The sequence below is a fragment of the Spea bombifrons genome, chromosome 2 (assembly GCF_027358695.1).
Source record: "Spea bombifrons isolate aSpeBom1 chromosome 2, aSpeBom1.2.pri, whole genome shotgun sequence".
Lineage (NCBI taxonomy): Eukaryota > Metazoa > Chordata > Amphibia > Anura > Pelobatidae > Spea > Spea bombifrons.
In genome coordinates, this window is record NC_071088.1 from 128,990,768 (window position 1) to 129,004,129 (window position 13,362).

At 36.6% G+C, this 13,362-nt stretch overlaps 1 protein-coding gene across 1 annotated transcript in view; it reads left to right on the forward strand.

Annotated features, from left to right (window-relative positions):
• The window catches only part of GUCY1A2 (guanylate cyclase 1 soluble subunit alpha 2), an 81,688-nt gene that overhangs the window by 20,115 nt on the left and 48,211 nt on the right, over nucleotides 1-13,362 (forward strand). The window contains exons 3-4 of the mRNA XM_053456471.1: nucleotides 8,598-8,713; nucleotides 10,877-11,601. Coding sequence (XP_053312446.1) covers nucleotides 8,598-8,713; nucleotides 10,877-11,601 — 841 coding nt within the window. The remainder of the gene's footprint in view (nucleotides 1-8,597; nucleotides 8,714-10,876; nucleotides 11,602-13,362) is intronic.

Here is a 13,362-nt window from a genome sequence, read left to right on the forward strand (position 1 = left end):
TGTTATAACTCTATTTTGGGCAGGGCATGACATCATAGCATCAACCACATATTATAGGCAGAGAAGAACAAGGCTTTACACAATCTGTTGTCCAAAAGTGACATTGGAATGATGGTAATTGTTTGTCCGTTGCCAAGACTCTGCTGTATTTCAGATTAACAGCAATGTTTTTATGTGCTAGTATAATTGCAAACATTGGCCAAAACAAGCGTATGGTCGATGAAGCCAAGCTAGGTCCTTAACTTCAAGGATACCTGTGAGATATTCACAAAAAATGCAAATGGTGCAGCTGCCAGCATGAGAACTGAGAAAAGATGGGGAGAGATCAACTTTTTCTCCGCGCGCAAGAAGAGAGTAGCAATTGTTTTGGCTTCATGATGATGAAGGAGATCAAGAAAAAGACGGCCCTGATATAGATGAAAATAATGCCATTCATTTAAAGGGCAAGACGACTGTGAAGTCCAGAGAAAGCAGCATGTTACAACTAAATAGCAGGCTACTTTCTCAGCATCGTTTCGTTTTCAGTGCCGGCAGTTGCCCGGTTAGCAGTTATCACCGAAAGGCCACTAGAATTTCAGCTAGATGAATAGACAGAAAGCAAACTTCATTTGCTTCACTGATCTGTAGAGGAATATTGGTGTGACTGCCCCTTTAACAGAGAGTGCATGACGGTGAGATAAATATGAAGGTCAGCTAAAATTGATATGCAACGTACACACATAGCAGCGCACTCTTGAATGTAATTACCCTCATATATCATTGCAGTAGACAGGCATTAGCTGTTCATTATTCAATACTGGATATTGATGTATGGGGACTAACATTATCAGCCAAAACATATTAATTACATTAAAAAATAATCAGCCGGAGCTTTGCCTGTGTAAACATGGAAATAAACTGTTGTTTTCTTAACAGTTAAAAGTGCAAGCTATAAAAATTACAAATAAAATAACTTTACAGTTAAACGTCAAAGAAGAGTGCTTTTAAAAAGCTAAACGCCGAGCTCTTTACAACAGGACCGGGTTTTTAAGGTATCATGTTTTATGTTTTAAATGGAAAAAGGTGAGAAATCCCCTTGTGGCAATGTCATCCTATCTCGCAGCTTTGAAGTATTACAACCGAAACCCACAAGCGTGTCTGGTATGATTATTGTGCTGTCAATGTCAAATTCTTATATGCAATATTTCGTTTTTTTTTTCTGTTGCCGCTTGTTAAGCGCTTTGTATCCACAAAAAATAACTCCACAATTTTAAACAGAATACATAATGAGGCGCCCAGCTGGTATTGAATTAATACATTTGTAGTTTTACCCACCCAGTGTGAGACCTTCAAATAACAGCTTATCACAGGAGAGACATAGCAAATACCCCCCGGATCAGACAAGGACACCTCCACCTGCTGCTCGGTGGACTTATTAGTTGAAAGGCTTGCTATCCGTGGCATGAGCTGTTTGTGTAAATAAGCATAGCTGGACAAAGACCAACTTTATTAAAGAACAGAAACAGAGTTCCCCGGTACTTTCAATTTAAAAAATAATTCACAAAACTGTAACATTTTTCTGATGAAAAACCTGTGCGGGAAAAGAGTTTCCTCATACAGGACTGGGCGCCACAGCAGTAAGCTGAGGGCCCGCGTTAGGCGGGCGTCGGGCTGCATAGATGTCTGCACGGCCGGGAAATCAGCAATCGAGGTGAATGGTTGAGTGTGTGAATGAATGTTACTTAGCGGGTGAATGAAGAAAGTTACTAAGTTAGTAGTAAGTTAGTGTTTAGGGGGCAGAGATGGGACAGGCAGGCTGATTAGGGGGGCAGAGGTAGCACAGGCAGGGGTTATGTGGCATAAAGGATCTGACCCGGGTGCCAAATACTCTAGGTACGCCCCTGCCTTACCCAATCCAAAGGGAAGCCATTCCATTTGAAGCAGTGGTTGTCAGTAACTAACTGTTAACATCTTGTACTGCATGTAAGAAGTGAGCAGTCTGACCCCGCTACATTCAAACACCAGTTTCATTCACACACTCAACTCTCAGGGTATAAAATCTAGACATCTTTATTCAATAGTACAGTTCCAGTGACGTCATCTCCCCAATCCTCCAATTGGGGGAGAGGACGTCACCACAAGCGCTGCCATTTTGCTTTCACATGAAGTTGCCGCCAAGTTATGTCTGCGGAGATGTGGACGAATATTATCTAAAATAAATTTTATCTGTTTTAGCGTTGGGTGTCTGCTGCAGCATTTACCACATGTTCTGTTATAGCATTCAAGAGTTCTTAATTGAACCATTGCCTTATAACCACTGCAATTACAGAGGAGTCATTTTTTTCCCTTTTTTATTTTGGCTACAAAACATACAAAACACGTTTAATATTAAACAGATGTTCTACCACTATGCAGCAGAAGGCTTCCCCACTGATACAGTGAGATAAGAACAAATCGCGTAAACACCAGGTTACTTAACAATTTTATGCATTCTCTGCAAAATATAATTTTGTTCATCAAGGCAGAGGGAAGAGAATAAAGTTCTTCATAATTCCTCTTCACCGCTTAGCAGCTGAATGGAAATACCATTTATTAATCATTTACAAAATAATAATGACAACTTTGTATGGACAAAATGTGTTTGTACAGGAACACTACCTTAACGCAGACCTATATATATGTTTATACTGTATATTTCAAATAAACAGAAGCCAAAAGGTGTCAGACTGAGATGTTTGGTGGCCGTGGTCCTACCCACAATCCAAGCTTATGTACTAAATTTACTATTTTATCTGGAAATTTACAAAACATGGGTCGTGCTCTACCTTGCAGCATGTGAATGTCTCATTTAGTAGAATTTATTTCCTCTACTAATCTATTTTTAGTATTAGTCCTTCAGGCCTAATCTTTGGCCTGAAGGCTTTTGGTGACCTTCCAGTTCTTGAGCCGGTGAATGACAGTAAAAACCACTAGTACGGACACCAGGATTTCGCATAGAATATTATGTCACTACTGGTAGTGACATTCTTTGAGAATCCACGCTGAAGGAATAGCTGGTATTTTAATGTTAACTAAAGAACTCCTGATTTTTGAAAGAAACTTTTTTTTCTGAGCCAACACACAATGTCCCAACAGAACTAAGTATGATATTATTTTTCTAATCCATTATGGGGCAGGTCTACTTACTGTTACTTTTTATGATGTATATGACATATTTTTGGTTGTCAGTCAAGTTTCAGGGCTAAAAGGTTTTACCTAACATGACAATACTCTACAGCTTGTAGAGGAATTCATTTATACACCAAAAGGCTAGGATTGAAATTGTAAATTTGAAGGATGTATACCTGCACCTAGAAGCTGTGAAGGTACCGGTCATATTCATAAACCGAATAGAAATGTTCTCAAGTTGTTGGTAAGGTTGATTTTAGTTAATCCTCGAGTTGCTCCTTTCAAGCCAATTTAGTTGGCCTCAGATACAAATTTTATTTAACTCAATCTTTAGTCAATAGACCACAAAGTTTACCACATTTTTAGCCAGTCTTAGGGTTACCACCTAGCTGGTTTGCTGTAAATCCAGTCAAGAACAAACTTCAGGGCAATTAAAATCAACTGTAGTCATTCTTTATGTAAAAGCCTGTATATTCAAGTCAGGTTTATTGCAAAAACAGGCATGAAGCCTCATGATGAGACCTGGATGTCCACTTAGACAATTTTGGCCTATCGGTATATGCAAGAGTTGACTACTTACACAGCGTCTGTCATAAAAGGCAACTTTGAACTACGTATTACAGATTACTGACCACAACTTTTTTCTAAATTTTATAGGTAGGTATCAGAGCCATAATTCTCACAAACAAGGCAATACTGATAATGTATACACAAAAAGAAAAATGATGATGTCATGTGAAAGCATAAAACCTTAACATATAATTGCGAATAATCTGAAATTTTTCTGAAGACATTTTTACTCCTCACATCAGTGTTCCGTGAAAAGACTATATATATATATATATATATATATATATATATATATATATATATGTATGACACCAGACATATTTAGTAATGGCTTGCACTCCAACATCTGATATTCTAGTTTCTTAGTAATGTCATCAGCTAGAGAGCTGTTGAGTAGGGTGTAGGAATCAACAGAGAAGGTATACATTTTTGTTATAGAACAGGTACTGTATATGACACTTGCTTTTTACTTTTAACATATGCTTTATAGAGACCCGAACATTTTCCTCATTCTAATTATACATTATTTCTGTTCTTGGAGAAAAAAAACAAGGATATTGCATATAAACATTCAATTGTATGTATTACTGGCCATTTGAAGAAACAAATTAAGTATCAGCTTCAGTAACTATGAGCCTTCAATATCCTGCAGATTCAGCCAGGATACAATTATGTTCCTGTCTGGATTATGCCATGGTCAGACATAAATTATGATGTTTGATCATTTTTTATCTTCCTTCCAGGTGGGAAACTAATGAAGCACTGCTTCAATCTCCACAGGTAACACAGAAAATGAACACCCAGCTGACCAAGTACCTTAAGATTAATCAACTGAAGGCTACCAATTCGGTATTAAGATGAGAGGCTGAGAAGCTCATTATATGGATTTCTTTATTGAAAGAAAAAATAAAGCACTCACCATCTAAATAATGTATATTAATATATGCTTACCAGACTCAGACATTTCAGATACTGAAGCAGAAATCAAACCAAATAGAATAATGATAGAAGAAATTATATATATATATAAAATAATTAAATTAGATGGTTAAAAAAACTCGTGTAATGTATTAGCCACTGTTTTTCAGCTTTCATCAGAAAAGGAACTTCTTTGGCTATGCTTTGGTAACTCATACAAGGGTGGCTGAAACTGTATCCATAAATTTGTGGAGTACTTCTTTTTTCAATCCAGTGGAAGTATCTGATAGATAGCTTATTCAAAGCAAAAAAAATGTTGTCCATTAAAATAACATCAAATAGATCAGAAATACAGTTTAGACATTGTTAATGTTGTAATTGACTAATGTAAGCGGAAACTGATGACTTTTAATGGAATATGTGCAAGGCCTACAAAGGCTCTTTATTGGCAACCATCACCCCTGTGTTCCTTTGGCACAAGTTTAAAAGTCCAAATGATCATTAGAAAACCATTTTGCAATAACTTTATTACAGCTGCAAATGTCCTTGTTTTCCATGAAAACAGCCAATTGACCCCAAAGAGGAGCTTCCTCTAGAGTATCTTCTCTAAGAGGAGTAAACGGGTTCCTTCCCCAGAGTCAGAATACAGAACATTGGTTGAAGGAACCTTTCCACTATAATTCAGAATCCTATCATCTTTTGTAGAATCTTGTAGAACGTTATCATCACTGTAGCCCACAAGTATGATTTCTGTGCCAAGCTTTGCTCTGACCCTCAGGCCTGGTATTCCAGGAATTTTGGAAGCCACTTCCAACATCTTTCCATCTGTTCAGCTAACTTGAATTTTCCAGGTTCTCCTAAATTCCTGAGAATTACTTTCTGTCGAATTTTCTTTGAATCTCACTTTGCTCTCTTATCTTCTTTTGTTGTTTTTGTTGAGTTTAGCTGTGGCTAGTTCCGCAAGTTCATAGGCCCTCTTCATACTTTCTCTCAATTTCTTCACATGCGGAGAGCGTAAAACTGGACTCACTCCATCAGTACATTAGGAAGGCCATAGTGGACTTCTGCCGCAGCACTTTAGCTACGGTAGCAGCTTTCGGACCTTTGGTTGGGTAAGCCTAAGCATACCAGGTGTAATGGTCATTGATAATCAACAAGTTTCTCTCCCAGCTGTCCCTTCAGTTCATATATATTTAAATGAGCTGGCCCGAGACTTTAAATATAAATCCTTTAATGACCCATCATGCATATTCTTTGTAGCGAAGTGTCACATGTGTTATCCAAATGGCTCTGATACCTGTTCATATGGAAAATGTGACTTGTCATTATTTAAAAATAAACTTAATTGAGTCACCTGCATTCAGGCAGGGATATTAACAGTCTTGGATATTATTAGCTCAATGTATAGTATGAAGGAGTCAGACTGTGTGAACCTGAGATTTTGTCCCTTCACCCTGAGACCCTGAGATTGGAAGAAAAACCCTGAGACTCAGAGTCAAGCATATATATTTGCAAATATAATTTAACTATAAACATACATTGTCTATGTACAGTATAATCCACATTTTTTCATTTAAAAAAAAACTCGATAATCGATAATCTTTATTCACCCTATGAGATTCATGCACATTGTGTATGCCAGGAATTGTACATGAATCCTCGCGGTTAACAAAATGAATCAGAATGTAGGTAAAAGTTTCCTTGCTCTAAACATATTATGTTAAATAATATAATTCTACACACAAATATGCACTAGCAGGAGGGTAAGAACGGCTCATCTGTGTTTTATTACAAATTTAATTAAATCATCACAAATGGAAAGATTATAACGATTTGTACATTCGATGACCTACAAAATTGAGTTATATCTGTACAGTCGACTTACTGCATTGAGCTATAATCTTTTTACATAGGGAGAGACACGGAGAGTTAAAGCCTACTAGAAGTAAATTGACAAACCATATCAGACGAAAAAAAAAATCATTTTAGAGACTTGAGTGTGAAAATAAAAGATCACAGACGAGTGAAAACATTAATTTTCACATTCAATCAACTTGAGTAGAAAAAGATCGGTGGACAATGTCTTTCCAATCTCTAGGATAGCAAAGATCTTAATCAGACTGTCAACTGCTTGACTAAGTTTTCTTCTGTGACTATGACATTGGGTAATAACATCATATTGTTACTTGAAACGTGTATATACCTTCCGAATGGACAATGGAAAATAATCATTATTGGGCCATTACGTTAGAAACAGCGTATTGAATTGTGAATCATTATACAGTTGTATGTGTTTGTTAAACTGATGCGGTATACAATTAATTTTACAGTTCTTGGAAACAACATTTCATTTTAAGGTACCTCTATCAACCGCACCATACCATTTTTTCTTGATACTAAAATAAGGAAAATACAGAATAAATTAATATAATAATAATAATAAATAATAATATTCTACAATTGTAGGCTACTCTGTTCAAATATAAATGTATACTACCATTCAAAATGATGGTGTCAATTAGCTGTTTTTCCTAGAATTAATATAATTGCAAAGGGCTTTTCTATTGACCAGATAACCTTTTAACCTTAAACTTGGCTAACACAACATGCCACACAGGAGTGATAGGAATGATAAAGGGCCTCTGTACGCCTATGAATATATTCCATTAAAATCAACTGTTTCCAGCTACAATAATCATTTACAACATTAGCAACATCTGCGCTGTATTTCTGATCCATTTGCTGTTTGTTTGTTCTTTTAAATGGACACAATTTCCTTTTCTTTCAAAAACAAGAACAGTTGACCCCAAACTTTTGCACGGTAGGCAGGCACGGGTCTGCTAAATCCAAAAGACTTACTTTAATAAGAGATGCAGATACGGAAAATCAATGTTTCGGTCCTGGATTAGAACTTGTATCAAGATAACCTTCCTCTTAGAAAATAGTTTCTTTAAATACTCTTACCAGGTCATCGCCCCCTAACAAACTACGGAAAGCCAAAACCACGTGGAAAGTGTGCACTGCAATTAACCATGAAACTCAAACTTAAGGGAAAAAAAAACATGAAAAAAGACAAAAGCACCTAAATAAGGCAACATATTCCTAAGGTAAATGTATTGTGCATGTAATCCTGTGCTTTACATAAGTGTATAAGGGCTAAGTGCTAGCACAGTGCTTATATATATTAGACTTGGGCACCGGCCAACTCTTCGTGTTCGTCTTCCTGGGGCAAAAAAATCTTCCACGAATATTCGCCTGTTCCTGTGTTTGGTTTGCGTGAATATTCATGTACATTCTTTGTGTTCATTTTTTTTAAGGGGTTAATATGGGGTTAACGCAGTACACGGCAGCTTTGGCGCCAGGATTTTAAAGGTCCGTACGAGCAACGCTATTGGTCGCTGGCAGGTGACTCCTCTGCCATCAACCAATGAAGTGCAGCTGCTCTTCATTGGTTGATGTCAGACGAGCCCTGTGCTGGCGACCAATAGAGTAACTCGTATGGACTTTTAAGATGCCAAAACGTACGAGCTCGTACAAACGTTTAACTTCTGACGGCGGAACTTGGGCTGGGAAGACCATTGGTCTCCCTGCTCCAAGAGGTACATTTAAAGTCTACTCTTGTATTCTCCCTCTCCATTTGTGCATTGTAAGCTCAGCCCTTGTCCTCGTGATAAATGACAAATGCTTAGTAGGAAAAAAAGGATAGCAGAGGCAAAATACAGGAGTTCTGCTTATTCACAAAACTAGAAAGGCATTCTAGGTGACTACAGGTTCCTACAAATTAAGGTAAGTATTACAAAAATATTCGGCAGAACCTTGAGTGGTGGATCCTTAATCTCTGATGCACTTCACAAATATATCAAATTTGCTCACAGATTTATTGGACGTTAGGGTGAACACTATGTTATTGTAAATAGTAGGATGTTAATGCCTTCCTACATGTAATATGTTCTTTCTTTAAGGTGCAGGGATGCAGAAAGGAATCTGCACAATGCGTCACTCAGATGTTCGTACGGTGATAATACTGAAGACGGCGAAGATGTTTCAGGGATTTTGCAGTGTACAGCTAATATCCTTGGTTTGTATTTTTATATCTTTCTAAGTGGCTATTATAGAATTGTCTTTCTATGTTATTTCTATATTAAAATAAACTAATACAGTAGAAACGGACCTCCAATTTTCTACATACTCATTTAAGTTTATGGTCGCCATTACCATTGTTGTAATAGTTCTGTCAATGGAACCACGTTGTTTTACACAAAACATAGCATGATATATACTTTTCTTAATCTAACACTTCTTGCTACTAAATGCAGAGTTAGAAAAACAATTCCCCAATCTTACTTAGAATTCTTAACTATTCTTACCATTCTTTAATCGTGTAATATTTGCTTCGTCCGTATTTATTACTGGAAACATTTAATTGCCATGCGACACAAAGGCAGCAGTCACTGATAGGATGATGCCATATATACTGAAAAAACTTCTTAAAAGTTTCTGTTTTGATTTTATGTGATTCTTCAGAGGAAATAATAAAATGGCAGGTCTTTTATGCGATTAAATTATTATTGTGGACATTATGTTTCTAATGGGGCGTTTAATTATAAAAGTGTTACATTTAGTACAGTGTTACACCTTCAGCATTAATTCAGTAAGAAATATGGCAATAAAGCAATGGCATTAAATCACTTTTAACAGTAAGTTAACTATTCATAAAGTTGCTTTGGTTTATTCCATGATTGACCTCAGTGATGACCCAACTCAGTTGCTCAACACCGGAGAACTGACTGTGGACTGGGTTCACTAAGCCTATAGATATGATATTGGATCCTTAACAAAGTCACATACATAACAGTTCATAGTTATAGTAAATAACACAATGCACAGCACAAAAAAAAACTATAAATAAATGATAAAACACTCCAACATAATAGCAATCCGTATATGATTCTAAGAGGGTTTTGGTCATTTTCTCATCTACAACAAACATTGGTCAGTTTGTGTCTGATAACTATAAATACATTAGTATACATCTATATCACCTGTATCTTCAGTAATGGTCTAAATATGCCATGTACGTATAGGTTTACAATCGGTTTGTTCAGCTGTTATGAGCTCTTGCATGGATACTGAATGAACTCGGCTCTCTGCAACCTTTAATTTTTTTCCCCAAGAGTGAAAAAACATAAAATAATAATAATAATAAAAACTAAATGGAAAAAAAAATAATAATAATAATAATATTTAGACTAGCTCCATATACTACATGTAAGCACTATCTCTATAGAATGCGGTGCAGATGATGGAGCGTGGCTGATTTGCCTGTTTTTGTCCAATTTAGCGACAAAGTGTTAATCTCTTTGAAACAGGTTGCCTGTTCAGCTGCTGGAATCTAAAATAGCAATTTAAGGCACTTCAAAAGCAAAAGGTCCAGTGAGACTTTTGATTACATCATATGGCCTATTGAATATGCATAGGGTGGAAATCAGCATGACACCTTTCATTCCTTTCTGTACGGATTCCGTATTTGCGTTTATATTAAGGATAATTTTGCTTTTCAAAATAGTTTTTTTGATTCTTTTAATTTATTTTAACGTAGCATGCATTTTTCATTTAAACCTTTTGCTATAACCTAAGATATATTTTAGTATACGGTAAAGGAATAACAATTGGGGGGGGGGAGCTTTTGAATCAATACAATAATTAGTTGTATCTGATTAGAACAATCCTGGATACCATCCTCTCCAATATACAGTGCGTTGTTTGTATGTAGTGGGGTTAGTTTTTATTTGTTTAGTATTAAAATGATGGTGAAAAATATGTTTTTTTAAGCTTTTATGCTTTTGTACCATCAGACAATGTGACACGATGAATGGTTTGGCTGTTTATGAGCCGCCTTTCCCTAGAAGACTGGGCTTAAGATCCCTTAACGTGACATTTATGACCCTCAGCTAAAAGTTGTCACAATATGTGGAAATATGTTGTATCTTCTTGACTACCATCTACTAAAGGGTTATGGTGACAACACTGATATAAACCACAGAAGAATAGTCCTATGTGACCAGTGTGAAATAATTCATAACCTTATACTAAATACTACATTTATTTACACGTTATTTTACATATAAATATTTATGTTTATTGTTTTCATTGACATGGTGCTAAATATGATTTAATTTGATAATTTTTTTTATAGTTTATACATTATAGTGATAAATTGAGGACCGTTTAATCATTTCAGGGCTGAAATTTGAAGAATTACAAGAGCGATTTGGAGAGGAATTTTTCAGCATTTGTTTCGAGGAGAACGAAAGAGTTCTTCGCGCCGTGGGTGGAACCCTGCATGACTTCTTCAATGGCTTTGATGCATTGCTGGAACACATTAGGACTTCCATTGGAAGACAGGTGACCCTCGAATCCCCCTCTTTCCTATGCAAAGAGCTTGCCGATGGGAGTCTTCTGCTCAGTTGCTTCCACCTTCATCCTGTAGTAGGATTTGCTATGCTTGGGATGATAAAAGCAGCAGGAAAGAGGATCTACCAGCTAAAAGTCGAAGTAGAGCAAATAAACAACGCAAACGAAAAGCTGTGTTCTGAAATAGTAAGCACAGGTAACTGCAACTCCCTAACATTTCTAATTAAAGAAAGTGATAATACAAACATCACAAAAGTACCTCAGCATAGATCATCCCAGATACCATCAGACTTGAGGATAAGCATCAGCACGTTCTGTAGAGCATTCCCTTTTCATCTGATGTTTGACCCAAGTATGTTAATCCTCCAGCTCGGGGAAGGACTTAGGAAGCTGATAAAGTGTGAAGTTCACAAAGCTATGAAGTTCCATGACAGTTTTGAAATAGTGTCTCCGAAAATCAGCTGTACCTTTGAACATGTTCTCTTGAGACTGTCGACTCCTTTTGTCATTCGGAATAAAATTGATACATCCAGTCTTGAAAATAAAGACAAGGTAAGCGTTTTTGAAGCACAGTAACGTGTCATTTTATTTGAACAATTCGCAATTGGGAAAGGAGCTTTACGCTGGCAGTCTGTATGTATTAAATCTTTTCCCGCTTATTTTCCTAAGCAGGGTTTTAATTGAGAACGCTAACAAGTATATGACAATGCTTCATATGGAATGCATATTATAAAGTGAAAATAATGATTTGCTTGCATTTTTGTCTGAGTATTCGGCATGGCCTGGAGAAGAGTGGCTAGTAAGTGTTAAAAGTGCCCCCTGGTCTACCCAGATTTTGGGGTAACTACTATAGACATGCATAAATTTACACCTGAGTTGCTTATACAAATATGATATTATGATCATTTTGATTCCTTTTCCAAATAAAGGTTTAAATGTGTTAGTAGTAGTAGCAAGGAAAATAGAGAGAAACTAGTCTAATAGAGAATGGAGTTTAAGTCTAAGTTAATACCTTTTGTTGGGCCAACAATTATAAAAAATATGTTTTAAGGGATACTGGAAAACTCCTTTTCCCTTTCTCATTCCCCTCACTAGCTCTCTTTTCTATTTATGCCTCCCTTTTCTTTTCTCTCTATCCTATGTCTCTGAATCTCACCCTTTTCTCTTTATGTGTCCTCTTTCTTTTTACCTCTCTTTGTTTTTTTAATCCTCCACCCTTTCTCTTCATCTCTCTCACCCTTCTCTATATGTCTCTTGTGTTTCTCCTCTTTCTCTCATGCTCTCTCTCTTTATCTCCCCCTTTCTTTTTCTTTTTTTTATCTCCCTTGTCTTTGAAACCCCTTTCTCATTATATCTCCCTCCTCTTTTTACCTCTTCTCTTCCATTTCTCTTTATCTCTCCTTCTTTTAAAATCCTCCCCTTTTTCATTATCTCCCCCTTTTCAAATTATCGCTCCCATTTTCTCCTCATCTTTCTCTATATTCCTCCTCCTCCTCTTTTTTATATCTCTTTTTTTCTTTGCCCCCCATCTCTGCTTCTTCTCATTGCGTTTCTTTTTTCTCCCTATCTCTACTCTTCCTTGTTATAGCTCCAGCTTTTTCCAATCTCTCATCTTTCTCATTATCCTCTTTCTCACTATCTATCTCTCCCCTTCAATTACTTTTCTTAAGTTGTGTGGTGCGAGGTCCGTTCATACAGACCTCTGTATCACTGCTCTGTCTCAGTGCTCTGGCTTCAGTGCTGAGTGCCAGGATATGATGTCATTTCCAGGAAATCAGTATCAATAGCTGGCGTGCTTCATGGGGGAGCAGGGGGACAGAGGGTCTCGTGCTCCTTTTATTTTGGGCTGCTTAGAGGGAGATCAGCACAGGCAGGCAGTTGTGGATGTTTTAGTTGGGGGGGAACGTGGGGGGCAGATTATGTAAGGGGGCCATGGCCCGCTCTGGCCATTCCACTTCTTTAAAAGCACCAATATATACTCTATTGCCATAGTAGCAGAAGAACAATTTCTCTGTTTCTTAACATTAATAATTTTACATTTCAAACAAAAAATGTATAATTAGATTTCCTCGCTTAATGTACCTTCATCATCTTTTGTTCCTTTTAAAGGCTAATGATCCTCAATTTTTGAGTTAAGAAGTATTTTTTTTTTAATACATCTACAACATTGATATTTCAGAAGAGGAAATATAATTGCTTATTAATGGATTGCTTAATTGCTCATTTTCCTCTGGTATGATGGTAGACATCTTGAGATAAAAGATACATTCAGAAATAACCTTCACCTGCGGTTGTGATGATGATATTTTAATG